The sequence below is a fragment of the Hoplias malabaricus genome, chromosome 5 (assembly GCF_029633855.1).
Source record: "Hoplias malabaricus isolate fHopMal1 chromosome 5, fHopMal1.hap1, whole genome shotgun sequence".
Lineage (NCBI taxonomy): Eukaryota > Metazoa > Chordata > Actinopteri > Characiformes > Erythrinidae > Hoplias > Hoplias malabaricus.
The window spans coordinates 24,705,751-24,728,302 of NC_089804.1; the positions used below are offsets into that span (position 1 = coordinate 24,705,751).

The 22,552-nt window shown below is 41.5% G+C and overlaps 1 protein-coding gene and 1 long non-coding RNA gene across 3 annotated transcripts in view; one reads left to right on the forward strand and one right to left on the reverse strand.

Moving 5' to 3' along the window:
- LOC136697131 (uncharacterized) overlaps positions 1–22,548 on the reverse strand; it is a 31,743-nt gene extending 9,195 nt beyond the window's left edge. The window contains exons 1-4 of one of the 2 annotated variants that reach the window (XR_010802680.1): positions 22,444–22,548; positions 21,897–21,972; positions 10,724–10,803; positions 10,382–10,481 (exon numbers count right to left, since the gene is read on the reverse strand). This is a non-coding gene — a long non-coding RNA (uncharacterized lncRNA). Of the gene's footprint in view, positions 1–10,381; positions 10,482–10,723; positions 10,804–21,896; positions 21,973–22,443 lie in introns of those variants that run through there. The other variant, XR_010802681.1, reaches the window with a different exon arrangement.
- tas1r3 (taste receptor, type 1, member 3) lies at positions 15,697–21,995 on the forward strand. Its single transcript, XM_066672081.1, has 8 exons — positions 15,697–15,896; positions 17,180–17,480; positions 17,905–18,261; positions 18,871–19,290; positions 19,501–19,701; positions 19,793–19,913; positions 20,721–21,091; positions 21,420–21,995. Exons 1-8 carry the CDS (start codon positions 15,697–15,699, stop codon positions 21,993–21,995), a joined length of 2,547 nt encoding a protein of 848 aa, XP_066528178.1.
- Positions 22,549–22,552: the final 4 nt, after the last annotated feature.

Here is a 22,552-nt window from a genome sequence, read left to right on the forward strand (position 1 = left end):
TCTGATCGACCGAGCGACAGCTCGTTGATTCGCTCGTAAGTCACGGTTTCACTGCACACATTTTAGTCAACAGACTGAAACCAAATCAAAATCAGGTGCCAAAATTAACACAGATTGAAGTGTATACCTCTATGGAAAAGCTGACATTGTGTCTGCAATCCATAATTAAACATCATTACTTTTATTAATTCATTTTCTTTAACTGCAACATCAAGATCAGGTTCAAAGGTCAAGGCAAGAACACACCCTGGACCAGGCAGCAGTGCCTCACAAGAAATCACAACATCTGTATTTGACCTCACCAATTCTCCTCTGTTCTTCTAAATACAGTATGAAATTATCTTAATGTTCTTGTGGCTGAAAGTCATCAGATATTCACAAAATATGTTCGATTAATGCCCTTGATATTCAGACCCATGTCCGCTTTCAGCCACAGTGTTTATGTGAATGCCAACTGATTGTTGTTGTAGTAATCCTGAAGCTAATTCTAATGCGGTTTGCTTGGGGTGTTTGTCATGAGCTTTTCACAGTATAAAAGACACCTGAATTTTCCAAATAATATATAAACAATTCAAAAGTAATTTCCTACAGTAAGAACAACTATTCAGACGTGTTGGAAGAGCTGCAGGCAGACTGAAACAGTAAGAAGAGTAAGACTTTCTTCAAAGCCCTAAGGCCCATTCGAATGTGTACACCATAAATCTGCTCCCCAGCTTCGAAAGCCGATCCCCTGGCTTTTAGAAAAGCAGATACTGTGTCATCCATCTGAGCTATTGCTTCACATTTCTCTTCCTGTCATCTTTCCTGCCTCATGCTAGCCTTTCTTTTCATCTTCCTTTCTCTTTCTGTCTTCCTCTCTTCTCCCACGCAGCTGCCCCAGGGCTAACAACACAAAAAAAAAATATTGAAAAGAGGAGAAAACTCTGTGGTGCGGCTACTGTTTTGATAATTAAAGGGGCTGGAGCAGGGCTGGAGTCAGCTGAGGATTTCCTTTTTGGGCTTCATCACAGTGACTGTGCAGTGTCAACAGTCAGTTTGATGGTCACTATTTGCGAACAGTTCTACACAAGCTGTGTTCCTGTTATAGAGGCATACGTGCCATATACATTTTTTACAATTTAGATCTGTTATAATTCAATGAAAACTGGCCACATTTTTAAAAGTCTAACAGGAAGTTTATAACGGCCTGCAACTGACTGTTGTCAAAACCAAACTAAGAGGCAGAGTCCAAACTCACAATCCCAGGACACTGAAGCTGTACAACAGCTTAAAAGTAGCTTATTCATTCATTCATTATCTGTAAGCGCTTATCCAGTTCAGGGTCGCGGTGGGTCCAGAGCCTACCTGGAATCATTGGGCACAAGGCGGGAATACACCCTGGAGGGGGCACCAGTCCTTCACAGGGCAACACACACACACTCACACCTATGGACATTTTTGAGTCGCCAATCCACCTACCAACGTGTGGTTTTTTTTTTGGATTGTGGGAGGAAACCGGAGCACCCGGAGGAAACCCACGCGGACACAGGGAGAACACACCAACTCCTCACAGACAGTCACCCAGAGGAAACCCACGCGGACACAGGGAGAACACACCTCCTCACAAACAGTCACCCGGAGTGGGAATCGAACCCACAACCTCCAGGCCCTTGAACTGTGTGACTGCGACACTACCTGCTGCGCCACCATGCCGCCCCAAAGTAGTTTATATTATTTGACAATTTATGCACTGACTGGCTGAGTGTGTAATGGCCTATAATGGTCAGGTGCCCTCTCCATGGTGTGTTCCTGCCTGGGGCCTAGTGATTCTGGGTAGGTTCTGGACCCACCAGGACCATGAATATGAAGAAGCAGTTACAGAAAATGAGTGAAATAGTGAATTTAAATATCCATGGTTGAAAATTCTATTCTTCAGCTTAAATTTCGATTCTGTTTTGCATGTTTACATTTATTCTACGAGTTAGTATGTGCTGTAAATGCTGCACCATTTAAGGAGGAATAGAACATTAAAATGAATTAGAAATCAAGTTTGGTCTGAATTTTATTAGTGAATTCAGTTCAAACACAAATTTACAGTGTGTTTCCAAATTTCAAAAAGGTGAAGATATAAAATGTGGCTCCCCAGTAAAACCTGGCAATTTCCACTGCTGCCTAATGGGGATATCGTATTTCAGTCCAGTCTTTTGGTGGTAATTTGGAGATATTACATATAGATAATGTACAAATTAGTCAGTCAGATCCCTTACCATTTATATTACACCACATCCGTTCAAATCTAAAATGTAGCTTGAATAACCCTAATGATGCATCAGTATATGTTTCAGTTTCTTCTAATATTGGTTAATTTGGTCATGCCAGAAAAGAAAAACATGGATTCACTTAAGGCTCCCCAAATATGACAGTCCTCATGATGTGTGTCATTAAGTCAGTAATGGTTCCTTTTTTGGAGTCACATGAGGACGGCACTCTCCTGTTCATAATGTCCACAGAAAAGGACCTGCCCTCACTTGTCACTGGTCCAGTGACTAATCTCACACCTGGAAGTACAAGATAATTACAAACTCTTGGCTCCTCCAGGGCTTTTGAGGGCTGATGAGGCACTAGCATCGTACAACCCAGAATAAACCGCGTGCGGTTGGATAAACAGATTCAGACCTGCGCTGCAGAGATCAGACTGCCCCAGGTGAACAGTGTGCCAACTTCTGTGTTTCTAAAAACAGCCTCCCACTCATTTCACTCCTCCAACTTCCACATGCAGTCAATGAAAAGAGGCTGAGTTAAACCATTCACTAGCAAAAGCAGTTACAATTCAATGCCTCAGTCTTGTAATTGCCTAACACACATTAGTTTCTTAGAGTTCAGTGCCTCGAATAGTTATTATGGTGATAGTTAATATGCAGACTGAAGGGACGGAGAGAGAAGTAGGAACCAAAAAATATATATTTGTATCAACAGAGTTTTTTCTATAACCCCTTTGTTTCACTTGGTATGTTTTTGTTGTAGCACAGAAAGTAATAGAAACAGTTGGAGGTTGGTCATTTACATGGCCTTTAAACGTGTCTTACAGTACGTTGAACCACTCATAAGCTGTCTTTTCTGCTGGTTATTGCTGTGAGTTCTAAGGGTAACCCACCTGAAGCTGGGTAGGTTAAGCCCGTGTGTGAAACTCAGTGTGAGGGGCACAGTCCTTGCCTGCCTGCATGCTTCATCCCAGCCCACTCGTTTTCTTATATAAGCCTGACCTGGTAAAATTCCACAACACACACTCAAATACACACACACACACACACACACACACACACACTCACACAAACTCCCTGAATCCTCTGGCTTTACCCCACGGCAACAACAATTTGGTTCTGTTCAAGAGCTGCCGCCCACTCCATGGATGTTTGTCCAGCTGCTCACTCATAGGCTACAACAGTGTACATGAACCTTGAGTGACAGGACAGGACGGGGGGTATTGACCATGTGTTTGTGTGTGTTACAAGTTACAGATTTCCAGGAATGACCACCTGCTGAGGTTAATGACATGGTCTAAACCACTGCCCCGAGCCCACAGAAGTCAGCCTCGTTGTTCATTCACCCACTTTTATGACTTTAGAGGTCCGGTCGGTCTTTGAGGATGCTCAAAATGCTCTTTTGATTAATAATAATAATAATATTAATAATATTTAAAATAAATAAAAAAAGAATAATACATTGGAGACGTTTTCATATGGATGAGGCTACTCTAGGGAGTCTTGACTCCTTTTGAAAGTGTAAACAAGTGTTTCAAAGCAATTCTGGGTAGACTCCGGACCATCCGTGACCCTGAACTGCATGTGTTTACAGATAATGAATGAACAATTAAATGATTTCTACTTATTAATATGTCTCCTACGAGTCTAAGATACTAGCCTTGGTTCACAACACATTAAGCCCATGGATAAATTCCTATAGCTCTGATTCTAAACGTCATCTGAGGCCAAACATTTCATCTCCACCTGGTCCAGCAATGACAGATCAATCCAATGGTAAATCAGGCAATTGTGCTGTATATTCTGGACCAATTTGGATTGTGTAAGTGCATAATTTAGTTTCAACACTGTTGAGTGAACTTGCGATGTATTCATCGGTCTGTGGAGCCTATTCTTGTTCCATAGTAGGGCCCCCATCCTCTTTCTCAAATGGCAATATCTATATTTGTAGGTGGCAATTGAGCGTTCCGTCTTGGGCTACCCTTGAACCAAGGATTATAACGCAGAAACTCCATCCGCAGATAATCCCCTTGTTCACTTTTCTAGGGGCACTGAAACTAAAGAAAACACTATTGCTATAAATTATTACCACCATGTGTTAGTCCTAGATCTCCCACACAACATTAATTTGCATTAGCACAGTCCTGATACTAAAACCAGGGCAATATTGAGGGGTTAAATGCTGTGACACACTGCAGGCTGTGATAATGTTGGATAAAAGTGGGTCTTTTAGCATGGCTAAAAACATTACTGGCAGCCACCTTAAAGCTACAATTTTGCCTGAGCATGTCCATTTGTATAGATAAAATGTCAGAAATGAACAAAATCCACATTAGCAAGTCGAATTCAAATCTTGAGGTGTTTTTTTTGCATTAGAGTTAGCATGAAGCTATTCACAAGATATAAATTCCCATTGTTAGCTATTAGCCTTGCAGCTCCAGTGGAAAACTAAACACGCATACCTCATATGCTAAACATGGCTTGGTATATGTCAACAAAATTGGAAAGGCTGTGTAAATTTGGTTCTTCTTCCAGTCTGCCAAAGTCATTCCCAACACTTTTTTTCCATTTCAAACAAAGTTCAGGTAGTTTGATGGCTAACTGTAAAGCCCTGGCAGCGGTGGTGGAACTAAGCTAAGATATAAAGGTACAGAAAATAATTTTATATATCTAACTGCACATGCCCTCAGGGTCTATTATTTGTGATGTTGGTAATAATAGTGGTAAACATATTAAAGACAATTCTATTCTATTTTATTTGGGGGGGACTACAATGGATGATTGGCTTATTTCATACTCATGATAAGATCTTGGCTATAACCATTTCCTGCCACGTCTGGTTCCCAATACCAGGAGTGTTAAGAATTCTCTAGAATGGGGCATTTCATATCAAAGCACTTTGAAACTCTGAAAGTCTGTTGAATTGTAGAGTGGATGTGCATTAAGGTTAGAATTAGCATACTAGCTTAGTACACCTAGGAGATGTGCATACTGCAGAGTCAAAGGCCCTACTGAATGTGCAGCCATGCTTTGAGTGAATGGAGATACCAGTGCTGAGTGTGAAAGGCTCATTAGCTTTGTACTAACTATCCTCCGCTTCCAGCGGGGCTGAAATGGAAGTGACATCCGGTCATGCTGGCCTGGCTTTGACCTGAGGGGCACTCACTCTGTAGTTCAAACACAATTTGTTCCAGCTCTTAGACTTTTATTGTACATGCTACAGGGTCAATTTTTCTAGGTATTTGTTAATTTTTTATTCAGGCTAGGCTGCTGTCTCTCTGTCTCTCTCTCTCTCTCTCTCTCTCTCTCTCTCTCTCTCTCACCCGGCCTTCCTAGTGCCTCTGGCAGTCTTCTGTCATTTAATGTTACACCACTGGGTACATTACAGTGAATGACAATACAGGTTTCTCTGATTGACCAAAAAAAAAAAAAACATACTGAGCTAGACTAGAGTTTGTGTGTGTGCGCATTTGCATGTATGTGTGTAATCGTGTACACGCAAGCTGCATACACCCATGGTTACACAGAGCCCTTGTCAACCAGAAGAGCAGGTTGGACAGCTGAAGATAAAGAGGGGTGAGCAGGAAGTGAGGATGTGTCCTGTGTTTAACTTTATGAAGAAGACTAAGCCAATACACGCATATATACATATACACACACACACACACATACACACACAGGCAGTCAATAGCACTCCCTTCATCACACGCACATAAAACAGCCCCGCATTCAGTAATCAGGCTTTGATTTTACATTTCAAATGTGCTCTTTGATTGCTCATTAATTAAATATATTACATCAACACAATCACAAAATCAACACAATGGTTCATTTACTTTGGCTGGAATTGTGTTCATGTGACATTTTATTTACACAACTTACACGTGGGTAGGTGCAAGATGTAGTGTCACTGCCACACAACTCCAGGGTTCTGGGTTCAGTGTGTACATTTTGGTGTGTTCTCCCAGTGTCTCCGTGGGTTTCCTTCCACAGTCCAAAGTCAAATGTTGGTAGATGGACTGGCTGTGTGAAATTGTCTACAGCTGTGTGTGTGTGTATGTGTGTGAGTGAGAGTGACTGGGTGAGCGTATGAAATTGTCTACAGGTGTGACTGCATGAGTGACAGGGTGTGTTCCTACCTTGTGCCCAGTAATTCTGAGTAAGCTCTGGACAACGATGACTCGGAGCAGGATGAAGCTGTTAAAGAAATGAATGAGTGAATGACCGACAAGCTTGATTAATGTAAACACGAGTGTGCACTCACAAATTTGTGTGGATTGCTGTTGCACTGTACAAAGGCCTTAGTTATCTGCTTTAAAATCATTTATCTCTGATTCTGTGAGATTTTTTCCAGTGACCAGAAGAGTAAATAAACATGAAAGAACGAATCTCATTTTCAGAGAAGAAATTAAACATAAAGTATATGTAAACTCTGTAATTAAATACTATAATGTATTCACATAGAACCACACTGCTTTCTGTGTGCTGTATACAAGATGCAAGAGGCTTTGTTTATTTTTGGAGGCACTGTTTGTTCAATCAGCATTATAATAAAATCTATTGTTGTTTGACTTATATTCCAATTATCTCACTACCTTAAGACTGCCTTAAAATTCAAGTTCAAAAGTCTGTACACTCCTCTGAAATCTTGATGTCTGTTCTGTTCCATGTTAAATAATTAAATAACCGTTTTTATCGTTACGTTGTATTTAAGAGAGTATAGTCTCAATACAGTACACTCACGTACGCATGTAGTTATTGCCTAATGGTGCTACACAGCAATGTGGCGCAGTTTTTGTGCAGTTTCACAGACAGCGCTTATGGAGAACACCCACTTTCCCATGTTAGACCTACATCACACAGCCTCCTGATGAAGACAGATGGTGAAATGGGATGAGAGAGTGAGGGAACAAGATAAACAGAGAGAAAGGGGGAGGGTGGCTAGTTAATTATTTGTCAGCGGCTGTGGTCATTCCAGTCAATGTGCTGACAAGGGCTACAGTGTTCCAGACCGTGCTGATGGAGATTAGAACAAAGCTGATCAGCACAGAGAGAACAACACCAGAGAGAGAGAGATTCAGAAATATGTTTTAAATGTCCTCTAACTACTGCACATACAGTACATATGTAGGGTGACCAGACGTCCTCTTTTACCCGGACATGTCCTCGTTTTTAGACGTCCGGGATTTTGTTTTTCTAGAGCTTACATAGAACTTCGAGAAGCGTTTCATTCACAAACTAGCCCCGCCCTCCCCTACTCCGATTGGTTCACTTGAGTGAGAAGCTATTTCGCTTGGTGAAATAGCCTAAAATCTTCTGATTGGACGGTCTGACTGTAGAGCTACTGTTATTGGTCGATAACCTTCTCTGTAAACATTTAATTGGTCAGTCTGCACGTCAGTAGTCGTCACACACATATGTAGCCACTAGCTATAAGCTAATGGCAGGAATACATAGTGAGACTGGAGGAGTGAAATTATTTCAGGGTTTTCTAAATTCCAGACAATTTATAGACAAACAGTCAGCTGTGTGTGATAAAATGTTCAAAATCATTTTTCCTTAACTTAAAAGTTCCTTAACAAAACCTTAAAGGGAACGTCTACTATTGTGTAAATGCAGTTCTAAGCTCTGTGTCTTTTAAGGTGGAATGGTGTGTTTGAGAGAAAAAAATGACAGTTGTTTGTACGTGGATGAATTTGAACTTGTCTGTATGGTTTTGTTCTCTGATTGAAATACCACGGAAACTCATTTGAAATTCGAGTTGTTTAGTTAGCAGTAATGCAGCTAGCCGTCTCTCGAGCTTGGCGTATTGTCCACATTAAGTGATACAAAACAACAAGTCAATATTACTAAGTTCTCTCCGTTGTCTAAAAAATCTCCAGATGCCTCTGCCATGAGCAGAAACAGAGAGAGAGAGAGAGAGAGAGAGAGAGAGAGAAAGCTTAGCATACTGGACTGAGACAGTTTTTTTTTCACTTATTACAGACACTGGGGCTTCGTAAACACATTTGACCAGTTTTGAACGTGCAAATGGTGAGGAAACATCATCTAAATTTTATAAAAAGTTTTTTTTGTTGTTGTTTGTTTACAATAGTAAAATTCACCTTTAAGAATGAAAAGAGTGTTTTCTTCCTCAGCCCTGAGCCCACAACATTCATAGTGTAGCCAACAAAATTTTTAGCAAAGGCGCAAATTGTCTTAACCCATGATATAACACTACAGCACTTAGGGCAATTATATGTTGATTTCCCAGTAACATTTCTGACACTGCACTGCCTTTATCATTGTCATTACTGCTTTCTGCCCTAGGAACTTTTCCTATGTTATGTTTATGTTGGATCTGCATAATAACTGTACAATCTAGCCACCAAATAGCTGCTATTATTAACCTATATGCCTTTTGGTGTACTTATGCAGAGGTCTAAGGTGGAATTGAATGCTATGCTTACTCCAAATTCCATTACTTTGGAAGAATGTTTTGAACCGTGTTATATACAGAATGGCTCCGGTTTCCTCCCACAGTCCAAAAACACACGTTGCAGGTGGATTGGCGACTCGAAAGTGTCCGTAGGTGTGAGTGTGTGAGTGAATGTGTGTGTGTCTGTGTTGCCCTGTGAAGGACTGGCGTCCCTCCAGGGTGTATTCCCGCCTTGCGCCCAATGATTCCAGGTAGGCTCTGGACCCCCCGCGACCCCAAATTGGATAAGCGGTTACAGATAATGGATGGATGGATATACAGAATGGAAAAGTAGTCCATCACTTTAGTTCAAAGCATCTGTAACAAAAAATGTGTCACTTTGCCATTACTGGCATAACATTTTTCGAAATACACAAATACTGCTTTAAAAATATCACATAGTAATCAATGTCTTCTAAAAACTCAATTAAGTTAGCATTCGAATGAAAAGATATTTAATTCATGTTTCATTTTCAGCGTGCTGCCCATAAGCCTCCGTCATAAACCTGAAGCTGAATGCAGCTAATGTTGACAGAGTAATTACTATCTGCCAGAGCATGCAGCAAAGGATGGCCGTTATCTCTCCATTCCCTGAAAGCAGGTACACTCATCTGCATTATCAGCTGCCAAAACATGTCCCGGATACACACTGTACCCGGCCACAGACCCCTAGGCCAGCAGCATCCACCCACGCTGCCAATCCATCGCTCCCAAACAACTCACACCCTGCCACATTACAGCTACACACTTCGGGGCTCTGAGCGAAGGTTCTGTGCTTTCTGTCCATTCGTATTCTCTGTGTGAGGAACACAGCATGGGGCCTGAATGGTGCTTTTCCAATAGCATCCTTTTACTCAGGGCTCCGCTGAAATCTGTTTCTTAAGCAAACATCTGCCATCTAGTGGCTGTCTGCCGAGGGTTTAATCAGGTGAAAATCTTTAAGCTGTTACAAGTTCAACTAGATCCGATGATATCTGATGGTTCACAATAATCATAAAATACTGCAGGTACTGGCCATTTTATCAGAAATCAGGTTTTGAGGTTCTGACTATAGTAGCCATTTCATTTACATTAATCTTTTGAATTCTCATCCCACAGCAGAAGGTTTTTACTCTTAATTTATACTCAAAAGGATACCACCGTGTCAGTGTTCCTGCGGAGCCGAGCCTGGTCCTGCAGTGTCTTAGGATATATAACATATGTTAAAAGAACACTATAAGAGCTTTAAAATCAGCCCCAATGACCAGTACTTGGGAGAATAGAGCTTCTGTTGTAGCTACTCCAGACTCAACACTGTAGAAACTGCACTATGTAACTCCCCACTGATTTCAGTACAGTACTGTAAACATGAATAACAATAGGACGGACCCCTATGAGCAAAACAAAAAGATCTTACCTAGTGTTCCTTTAAAAATATATAATATGTGTCTATTATAACAATGACAAGTCAGTGTGAACCTTTCTTTAGATGCTTCCATGTCTGGGTTATTTGTGGTTGTTAATGTAAAGAAGTGTGTGTGTGTGTGTGTGTCTGTCTGGGGAATCCTAAGCTATCTTTTTCTCAAGGAAGTTTCCATGAGGTAATGATAACAATACAGTTTAAGGGTGTAAACCTGCATAAGTATAACCTGAACAAGGAAACATAAAAATAAATAAATAAAAATGTGTCAGGAAATAACACCATCTAATATTTAATGAAAAATTTTATGTTAACGCCGAGAAGACATATCAAATCCATCAGCATTGAATTTCCACTGATTATCTTTCACTGTGTGTGTCAGAATCTGGATAGACAGAAGGAGATAGAAAGATAGGTAGATAGAAGATAGAAAGAGAAAGAGAACAAGACAGACGGATATAGTCATTTACTTACTGCAGTATGTATGACTCTTTAAGTGTCAAGAAGGAAAAAGAAATTGAAATGGACAGACATTTGCACCAGCGCTAAAATAGATGTAATAACTGAAAGTCTGGTTTGACAGGAAATGGAATTAATGAATGGGCTTTTGCACAGTGCTGGACCCACCTCACCCAGCAGGATCGTGGTGGCATTTGAGATGTGAAACACCTGAGGTTCTGAAGTCAGAGATTATCATGGACTTCGCTCTGTAAAGAAAAAAAAACAGATGAGAATGTGTAGAGAAACCCAGCTGCATGTTGCAATACCACTTTCAGAGAAAAAATGAGCATGTGCTCACTGAGGCCTACGCCCACACAGCCATCAGCACAGTGCACACACACCGACTAGAGATTGACTCCTCCACCTACGCACTCACACACATACTATATGCCTGGATGTACCAAAGCATACAATGAAAAAACACGCACTGTACCGCATACTGCACACACACATACACATGGGCTTTGTACACCCTTATACCCTTATACATAACTGAATGACGGGCCAAAATATTGCAGCAGCATCTTGTTAAAAACAGGCCTATCTGTGTGGAGCAGACACTCGGAGACAGATCCAGGCATTGTGTTGTTGATGAGCATTTTCAGGACTATTTAATAAATTATAACAACTAAAGCAATGCTAGAAGCACTATACACTCTGTAATGTTACGTTAGCATCGAACAAAAGTTGTGTTCATATTTAATGCTGTGCACTAGCTTATTTATGTTAATTTGAAGATGTTTACTCTCATATTTAAAGATCTAAACTTTAAGCCGGTGTCTAATATTACTGGAGGAACCTGTTAACCCTTAGAGGTGTTCAGCCTACTCTCTAGGGAGGACGTATTTTTTTTCACAGTAAGTACATTTTTGTTTATAGAAGGTTTCATGTACAGTTATCAGGACTGAAAACACAGAAAACATAATTTGCTTTCAGATTTTAAAAAAATTAACATTTTCTGGACATTAATATAAGCCCATATTCAGTTCAATTGACTTTACAATTTTATTTATTTAAAAGAGCACTTTTTTTTTTTTTTTTTTTTACAGCTGGTGGTTTCTGAAAGCTGATTTACCGAATTACACCTCACACTGTGTTGTGCAAATTACATCTAATTTTTCCTCTTCAGGTTTGAGGAACATAAACAGACAGTGTCTGTCTATTCCTTACGTGAAATGTCTATAAGTACTCTGTGGAGATAGGAGCAGAAATAACAACCGATGACTAAGTGCGAAGAAAACCTGGAGGAGAGCCACACAAGGACAAGTACCAGAGTAAAATGAAGTGAAATACTTATGATCAGTTTATGGATTAAACTGAAAGGATCAAGGGAAAACCTCTTAACCCTAGAGGAGCAATAAATTAATAATAATAAAACACGTACGTATTCTACTCGTTCTTCTGTACTCTTACAAGAGTTTTAAACACCTATGTGTACTTTAAGGAGCCTCTTTGTGAACACTTTATTTCCTTTGTTTCATTAAAAAGGAAAGAAGATGCTCTGAAGCAGTAGCACAAGCACACTCAATGAAAATGGCCAGTTAGAAAGGGTTTAAACTGCCCAGCCTTTGGATGCAGAGCAGTGGATCTTCATTCTCTGAAATAGGGAAGTTATATCCAATACTTTTCGAATTAGTTTAAATAGTGGTCTAATGAACTAATCTGTACTTCACTTCACTCAGGCTCACGTCGCTCTGTATCATCAAATTCCCACACAAATCTGTATCTAGGCTAAGAATTTCCCAGAAATATAAAAGTCTTTACTTCAAGAGAATGAACTCCCGGTTAGCATGTGTGCTAACTCTGATTAAACCGTGGGCGGAAGTGTGCCGTCTGGCGGACAAAGAGAGAACAAATGCCAGACTTAGCAACACATTTTAAAGAACTCAGCTCTACATAGTTCAAAAGCATCAGCATACAGGATTTAGGTAGTTTTCCAATATACACTCATTCTCTTCACGTACTTTTTGTGTTATGAAAACAGCAGAGAGTCGTTCCCAAGGCTAGTGCAGCTCTAAACTATGCAAAACACTTGGAAATGTGTGGTAAAATTGGAATAACCGCCAAAAGTGTATGCAAAATCTTTACTTAGACTTTGTTGTAATGTATCACTTCACAATAAACACATGCAAATCCTCTAAGGTCAAATGACACTTTGGACTGTATTTAAAAACACATTCCAAATTTCCAACTTAAATTTGCCCAAGGAGGATGATAAAGAATTCTCACAGATCTACAAGTGTTACATTAAAAACCAACTTCAATATAATGACAAAGATCTTCAATTTGGACATCTGTTTTGACTACGAGAATATTACAGTAACCCACAGCTTCATCTAATTAACATTTATGCTGCACATAACTGAGCACAAAACTCTGACTTTTATTTCATTCATTCATTCATTCATTATCTGTAAGCGCTTATCCAGTTCAGGGTTGCGGTGGGTCCAGAGCCTACCTGGAATCATTGGGCGCAAGGTGGGAATACACCCTGGAGGGGGCACCAGTCCTTCACAAGGCAACACACACACACACACACACACACATATTCACTCACACACTCACACCTACGGACACTTTTGAGTCGCCTATCCACCTACCAACGTGTGTTTTTGGACTGTGGGAGGAAACCGGAGCACCCGGAGGAAACCCACGCGGACACAGGGAGAACACACCACACTCCTCACAGACAGTCACCCGGAGGAAACCCACGCGGACACAGGGAGAACACACCACACTCCTCACAGACAGTCACCTGGAGGAAATCCACTTGGACACAGGGAGAACACACCACACTCCTCACAGACAGTCACCCGGAGGAAACCCACATGGACACAGGGAGAACACACCACACTCCTCACAGACAGTCACCCGGAGGAAACCCACACGGACACAGGGAGAACACACCACACTCCTCACAGACAGTCACCCGGAGGAAACCCACGCAGACACAGTGAGAACACTCCAAACTCCTCACAGACAGTCACCCAGAGGAAACCCACGCGGACACAGAGAGAACACACCACACTCCTCACAGACAGTCACCCGGAGGAAACCCACGTGGACACAGGAAGAACACACCACACTCCTCACAGACAGTCACCGTCCAGGCCCCTGGAGCTGTGTGACTGCGACGCTACCTGCTATGCCACCATGCCGCTCTGACTTTTATTTATTTATTTAGCTTTTAAAATAAATTACTTATTACCCACTTGCTTCAACTAACAAAATATAATAGCAAAACTAGTTGGCAAAAACTTAACAACTGCCCAAAGCCTTGTACACCACCAAAGTACCACCCTCAGGTAAACAGCCCTTAAAGCTTTCATCTTGAGAGACAAGGGAGATTTAAGGTCCACTCTCGTTTCAGATCATCTTTCACTATGAGAAGACCCACACAGTGGTCTGTTAGTCTTCTCAGAATTGATCCCTCCAGACTTCAGACCTCAAAATCAGAGTTTGGGGCTGCTTGGATTGTGAAGACCAGAAAAGGTTGGGAGTAACCTCTGTGTATGAACTTCAAAACTGTGCACAAATATCTGTCTGTGTGTTTGATCTGACTGAAGACAAAACATTAAAGTTGACGTGTCTCTTGTGTAATTAGTTAAGACATATCTGCTTTTTGATTTCACATGGTAGATGGGACTTTTATTCTGTCCGTTGTTCTCAGAACACAGTATGATGCTGCTCTTTCTTGTTCTCACTGTCTGACTGTCTGTGATTATGGACGTTGTAGTTTTCCCATCAAACCCAGTAAAAGAAAATTTTCGATTCTGTATTAACTCATTTGAATGATAACCAGATGAAGAACAGGAACTGGATAAATCACTGGTGATGGCAATGTTTGTAATGCCCTGAAACAAAATGTATTCTGAAGAGCATTGAGTAAAAGCCACAAGCAAATATCATGGAAATAGACTGTGTCAGAAAAATGAGAGCCTGCAGCAGCCTTCATTACCATTTCTCACCTACAGAACACATTCATCAACTTTGCATCAATATCTTTCACAAAATGTTTAAGAAGCACATTAGAGGTCTCTCTACAGTGTTTAACTTTAAATATAAAATCAATTTGATTATTTTCATTTTCATTCATTCATTCATTATCTGTAACCCTTATCCAGTTCAGGGTCGCGGTGGGTCCAGAGCCTACTTGGAATCATTGGGCGCAAGGCGGGAATACACCCTGGAGGGGGCGCCAGTCCTTCACAGGGCAAGACACACACATTCACTCACACACTCACACCTACGGACACTTTTGAGTCACCAATCCACCTACCAACGTGTGTTTTTTGGACTGTGGGAGGAAACCGGAGCACCGGGAGGAAACCGGAGCACCGGGAGGAAACCGGAGCACCGGGAGGAAACCGGAGCACCTGGAGGAAACCCACGTGGACACAGGGAGAACACAACAACTCCTCACAGACAGTCACCCAGAGGAAACCCACACGGACACAGGGAGAACACACCACACTCCTCACAGACAGTCACCCAGAGGAAACCCATGCAGACACAGGGAGAACATACCAACTCCTCACAGACAGTCACCTGGAGGAAACCCACGCGGACACAGGGAGAACACACCACACTCCTCACAGACAGTTTATTTTTTCCTTTTTGTTTATTTTGATTTTTTTAGCTATATGAGTTCTAGCAATGTGAATGCAAACAGCACTTTGAAATAGTTAACGATTATGTAGTTTATAGCTTTCTCTTTTATGAAGAAATTGGCTCTGAAATTTGATTCGTATTTTTAAAAAGTAAATCTGCCCCAGTTAAAGAATCCCTGAGAATCTGAGTTACAGGCAAAATGAGAGTCCCAGAAAATGTTCATACAAATATGTGAGCCCAATGGCAACATTATGTAAATAACTAATTTAAATAGACACCACCCCTGTATGTGGTGTAAACCTTACAAAGCAAGTTGGATTCACTGCATCTGCATCTGAAGACCACCAGGAAAGGCCACTTTTATACAACTGGGAGAACACTCTACTCTTACTACGGTAAGATTACCGTGCCTAATAGTGGAAGCTTATTTCTTTCTGCTTATCATATGTTTTACTAATCAAATTCTGATATGTTTTGTGTATTGCAGAATGGCCAAGCAGTGGACACTGCTGACTCTGTGTTTTCTGCTTATAGCTGCACATGGAGAGAATCCAGTCTGGTTCAAGAACATCTCTACAAATCTCTTCAGGTCTCCAGGGGATATTCTACTTGGAGGACTTTTCCCTATCAACCAGCTGACCAGCAACCTCAGTGATCAAGTGGAACCGGATGATATTCGCTGTGACAAGTAGAACTTTCCAGAATTAACTAGCCATTAACTACAAATTACAATTGTCTTTTAAGTTACAATTGTCTCACAAATGTCTTTTAAAAAAAAAAATAATTTGGGCTTCACAAAATTTGACAGCCACTGAGGATTTTCTTTAGTGTTCCAATTACATTATAAAGATTTAGTTAATTTCAGTTAAAAGTTAGTTAATAATTAAACAAACAAATAAATAAATAAAAATATCCAAAGAGAATACTGATCATGGGAAACAGACGAGGACAAAATGTGGTAAGGAGAATTAAATGATAAATGCCCAAAGCCTAATAAAAATATATATAAATAACATATAATATGTAAAAGGTTTAATGGCGCTGCTGTACCATAGTTAAAATTATCTACTAAATGTGAGGAGTGAGGTGTGTTCTCCCTGTGTCTGCGTGGGTTTCCTCCGGGTGACTGTCTGTGAGGAGTTTGGTGTGTTCTTCTTGTGTCTGCATGGGTTTCCTCTGGGCGACTGTCTGTGAGGATTTTGGTGTGTTCTTCCTGTGTCTGCATGGGTTTCCACCGGGTGACTGTCTGTGAGGAGTTTGGTGTGTTCTTCTTGTGTCTGCATGGGTTTCCTCCAGGTGACTGTCTGTGAGGAGTGTGGTGTGTTCTCCCTGTGTCTGCGTGGGTTTCCTCCGGGTGACTGTCTGTGAGGAGTGTGGTGTGTTCTTCCCGTGTCCGTGTGGGTTTCCTCCGGGTGCTCCGGTTTCCTCCCACAATCCAAAAACACACGTTGGTAGGTGGATTGGCGACTCAAAAGTGTCCGTAGGTGTGAGTGTGTGAGTGAATGTGTGAGTGTGTGTGTTGCCCTGTGAAGGACTGGCGCCCCCTCCAGGGTGTGTTCCCGCCTTGCGCCCAATGATTCCAGGTAGGCTCTGGACCCACCGTGGCTCTGAATTGGCTAAGGGTTACAGATAATGAATGAATGAATGAATGAATGAATGAATGAATTATCTAAACATAGAATATTTGCCATGCATTTTCATGAGTCTGTATAACACCAACAATTGTTTCAGTGCTGGAAAATGCAAATGGTGTTTTTTTTTCAAGACTAGCTTACAGAACTGTGTTCAGAAATGTTTTGTGTTCATTAAAAACACATAAACATGGTGTTTTATTGTTGCTATTAATAAACTGCATTAATAAAACAAACAAGTAATTTCAGAAAGTTAATGTTATTGCAGTTCAGTGCTGAAATTTCAATGTTTTTTTGTAAGTTTGTTTGTGGGTTATTTTTTTGTTTTGTTTTTTTTCAGAGTGGATCAATACGGCCTTGCCATGGCTTTAGTGATGAAGTACACAATAGATGAGATCAATGCTACCCCTGACCTCCTCCCTGACATTACACTGGGCTTTGAAAGCTATGACTGCTGCTCGCAGCCATCAGTTGTCCTGAAGCCCACGCTGCGCTTCCTCACCACAGGTTCTTCAGATGAGCTGGAGGTCATGTGTAACTACACTGAGTACATGACTCATGTGACAGCAGTGATTGGCCCGTGCAACTCTGAGACAGCTACTGTCATCGGCAAGTTACTAGGCTTTTTCTTGATGCCACAGGTAAGAGACACCATCAACAGAATGTGATACTTAGGGTTGCTACTGTCTTAGTTTCTGAGAACCAAGAATTATGAATTCTTTAGTTCTGGTTAACATGACTCATAAGTACAGAAAGCTGATGCCGTGTTCGACTAAAGCTTGTCACTGATCATTAGCTTGCTTAATCATCCTGTTTTCTTCTCATTTCATAACTTCCATTACAGTCATTTACTAAAACTGATTAACATGCTGAATTTCTCAGTATCTTTGTCTAATATTTGTAGATTCTGTCATTCGGTGTCTATTAGAGAACCACCCAAAGTGATAGGATGCAAGTTAGAGCTGAATGAATGTAGTTAGCCTCATAGCTAAAGAAACTTGGGGACAGTAAAACATCCTGACAGACGACTGAGAGCTAATCTGAGACTAGTATCTACCTCTTCAGGTCAGCTATCGAGCCACCAGTGATGACTTCAGTGACAAACTGCAGTACCCCTCATTTTTACGGACCGTTCCCAGTGATAAGTTGCAGGCCATTGCAATGGTGCAGCTGCTGAAGGCGTTTGGCTGGAACTGGGTGGCAGTGGTGGGCAGTGATGAGGAGTACGGTAAACAGGGGAATCAGCAGTTATCCAACATTGCATCTGATTGGGGAATCTGTGTAGCGTATGAAGGGCTGATACCAGTTTTTGGCAACCCAGTGCCAGCGATAAGAGAGATCCTGGAACGCATAAATGAGACCCAAGTTGGAGTGGTGGTGCTCTTCTCACTATCTCAGACAGCTGCTGCTTTCTTCACAGAGGTAAGAGGTAAAATGGAATGCAAAGGTTTGGGCTTGGGTTTTTGGTCTGTGGGAGGAAACCAGAGCACCTGGGGGAAACCCCACTAAGACACGGAGAGAACACACTCTTCACAGGCAGACGCACCTTAGGTAGGGATCGAACCCAGCACAATATATTACATTAAACCATTACCTAAAGAATTGTAGTGGAATCGACAAAGATATATATATATATCCCTAGTAGCCTCAGTCACAGACGTTTCAGCCATAAATTGATGGTGTGAGTTAAGCTGGCCTCAGTGTCAGGATTCTGCCAGTTGCAGTCTGATTGGCTCTGTACATCCACATAAACGCACTCCCCTGTATTGTTTAGTATTGCCTCTGATACTGATTCGACGTGAATCCTCCTTCTGCACATCATGCCAATATAGAAGAGTAGTTATTGGTCCTTTTTTCCTTCCAAATTTGGTCAGTCAGATTCCTGCCTTGTTAAATGGGGAAAAAACATACATAATCTCCCTTGAGAGTATGGCAATGCGAGAATATAATCCTAGTAAATTCCAAAAGATGACACGGACGATTCAATCTGTGTACCCACAAATCAGAAACGAATATTTTTCTATTTTGCAGGTGATCAGGATCAATATGACAGCCGTGTGGGTGGCCAGTACAGCGTGGGCTGTAAACAGTGACATCATTGCTCTGCCAGGCATCAAGAAAATAGGCACTGTCCTGGCCTTCGCCGATATGACCAAGCCTGTCAGTTTACTCAGCCCCTATGTCCATGAGCTTTTCGCCAAGCTGGAAAAAGAAAATCAAGACATTTCACAGCCAACCCCTAGCAGCTCGCCCCTGGACAATCCTTGTTCAGAGTGCTCGAACCTGTCCTCTGCCAATGCGAGTATAGTGGACACTGAGCTGGTGCAGCGCACTGCATTCAGCGTGTATAGTGCAGTCTACACTGTGGCATACGCTCTACACAACACATTTGACTGCAGTTCAACCAAATGCTCCAAACATCCCAAATACAACAAAATCTACCCATGGCAGGTAAGATCTACATTCAACACAGGTGGGTTAGTCAGGTCCTGAAGGTTAATTTCAACAAGACTTTCCCAATCCCCACTCTGAACAGAATATTATTGCTCAAAAAACAATTATTGCTCAATAACATTGTTTTATATTAGTCAGGGCCTAACAAATAAGGCACTACCAAACTGGTGAACAGTGACAACAGTGAGTTCTTGGTCTTGTCCACAGGTGCTGAAGAAGTTACAAAAGGTTTCTCTTAATCTAAATGGAACACACATCGAGTTTGATGATAAAGGAAACCCATCCATTGGCTATGACTTATTAGTCTGGCTCTTTCAAAATAACACTGTGAAATTCCGACACATCGGAGACTTCATCCAGAACATCACAATTTACGAGCGAATACCGTGGCACACAGTGAATTCAGTGGTATTTAGATTTCGTGTGTGTTTTTCTCAGTTTGATTTCTGAAGAAGTAATTCTTCAAATGGTAAACTAAATTATGTGATATTCATGACAGGTTCCTAAATCAACATGCTCATCTATCTGTCAAGCAGGGGAGGTACGCATAGTTAAAGGCTTCCAATCCTGCTGCTTTGACTGCATTGAATGCAAAGAGGGAACCTACCAGAACAACACCGGTGAGTCAGCTCGACCTCGAAAAATATTACATTAATACTGGGTAATAATTGTATATAGTCAAAAACCTATATTTGTTCTTTATGTTTTCCCTGAGTTTTATATTAGAGGGTATGCTGGAGGCAGCGCCACATGTAGTCACACAGCTCCTGGGGTTCAGGGTTTGAGTCCTGCCCTTGGGTGACTGTCTGTGAGGAGTTTGGTGTGTTCTCCCCATTGAATTTCCTTTGGGGGCTCTGGTTTTTCTCCCATGGTCTAAAAACATATATTGTAGGTGGATTGGTGACTCAGAAGTGTCCAAATGTGTGAATGAATGTGTCACCCTGCGTAGGAATGGCACAGTGATTCCATGTAGGCTCCAGACACAGAGCAACCCTGAGCTGGATAAGCAGTTCATTCATTCATTCATTCATTATCTGTAACTGCTTATCCAAGTCAGGTTCGCGGTGGGTCCAGATCCTACCTGGAATCATTGGGCGCAAGGCGGGAATAGACCCTTGAGGGGGCGCCAGTCCTTCACAGGGCAACACACACACATTCACTCACACACTCACACCTACGGACACTTTGGAGTCACCAATCCACCTACCAACGTGTGTTTTTGGACTGTGGGAGGAAACCGGAGCAACCGGAGGAAACACACGCGGACACAGGGAGAACACACCAACTCCTCACAGACAGTCACCCGGAGCGGGAATCGAACCCACAACCTCCAGGTTCCTGGAGCTATGTGACTGCGACACCTACACACTGCACAATACTTGACATATGGACATAAGATTTTTTGACACTATATTTTCTTTTAAAAGATGATATCCAGTGCACAATATGTCCATCTGGTCATTGGTCCACGTCTCGTAGCACCAACTGTTCCCTGCCCACCTACACATACCTGGCCTGGGATTGTTTTGAGTCAATAGGACTGATCATTGCAGCGGCTCTAGTGCTGGCCTGCCAAGTGGGAGTGGGATTCCTATTCTTCAAACACAGAGGAACACCATTGGTCAGTGCTACCGGAGGGCCACTCTGTGGCCTGAGCCTCGTGAGTCTGATAGGAGGCTGTATCAGTTTGGTCCTGTTCCTTGGTCAGCCTAATGATATAGTATGCCGTCTACAGCAACCCCTGAACGCCATATTCCCCACAGTAACACTCGCTTCCATCCTGGCAATTTCACTGCAGGTAAGCAGTTGATTTTACAAACATCAAAAATGATTACATTGCTTTTTTAAGTACTATACATTGATCTCTCCCTAGTTAACTTCAGGTACCCTCAAGTTAACAAATGTGCTGTTCCTGGCAGCCAAGAAGAAGGTTTATTTCTGTAGCCTCCAGGAACTGCGTGTGTAAAATTGTACTTCTTCTTACATCGTTGAGTGTTTTAACACTTGGTTTCTACATAACACACAAGAGCGAAACCAAATTGGAGAGACTATTTTAAGTATGTAGCATCTGGGTCCTTTAAAGAGAGTCTTCAATTTCTAAGAGACAATGTCTTTTATCTTCACAGATTGTATGTGTGACAGAGTTCCCAGAAAGAGTACCAGCTAACCTGGAGAACTTGCGAGAACCTGGCAGCTGGTTGGTAGTACTGGCTTGCTGTGGACTTCAAATGGGTCTCTGTGGGTGGTTTATGCAGGAAGGGCCCCTGCTGACCCAATATGTGGCCAAACTGGAAGTAGATTTTCTGGAAAGGTTCCTGTCCTGTCCTGTGGAGCCTGTCCTGAACTTCAGCCTGATGCTGGGTTTCAATGGTCTTCTGTCCCTGGTCTCCTTCATGTGCACTTTTATGGCCATAAAGCCAGTTAAACAATATAACCTTGCTAGAGACATTACTATCTCCAGCCTTGCCTACTGTGTGATCTGGGTAATATTTATTCCCATATATGCCGGTCTTAGTGACAAAAACAAATCTATTGCTCAAGTGGTGGTTACGTTGATTAGTAATATGGCAATTGTTGGAGGTTATTATGGCCCAAAGTGTTACCTTTTGGTTAAGCACCCAGACCTGAACACAGCCGAATACTTCCGTACTTTCCTGGAGGGTGCTCCACCAATACCACCTGAGGAAAACCAGGATAAATAAGCAGGAATGCATTGGTGGACCAAGAGCCTTAAAAGCATTGTAAAATATTGATATTTCATTTTAGAGGGAAAAGTAGATTACACATGACACAAGGTTGTAATATTTATCAAAAGATGCAATACATGTGATTTATTCATGTATTTGTTATTTTTTATAAACTTTTCCCATAGAGAAAAGCAGCTGGTATATATTTGTATGTCCCTAACAATGAAATGACACAAAAGGCCAGACGTCTAACTTCTGCTGAAATTAGTAAATCGGCCAAAATTCTCAACACAGTATGAAACTGAATACATAAAAAAACAATAACACATAAAAATGTAAGTGTCTAAAGTACAATAACTTAATGTATTTTATGGGCCAGCTAGCTTGTTGCTAGTACTTCTGAAAGTACCAGTTGATGCTCAACTGATTTTGTGAATATTGTCTGCTTAAATGTGAAATTTACCCTGCGTCTTCATGTAATATCCTAATAACCGAAATAAATCCAAAAGTTGATCATTTGTGTAGCAGTTTGTATTGTTGAGATATGGCGCCCCTTGTGGTCGTGAGTGTGA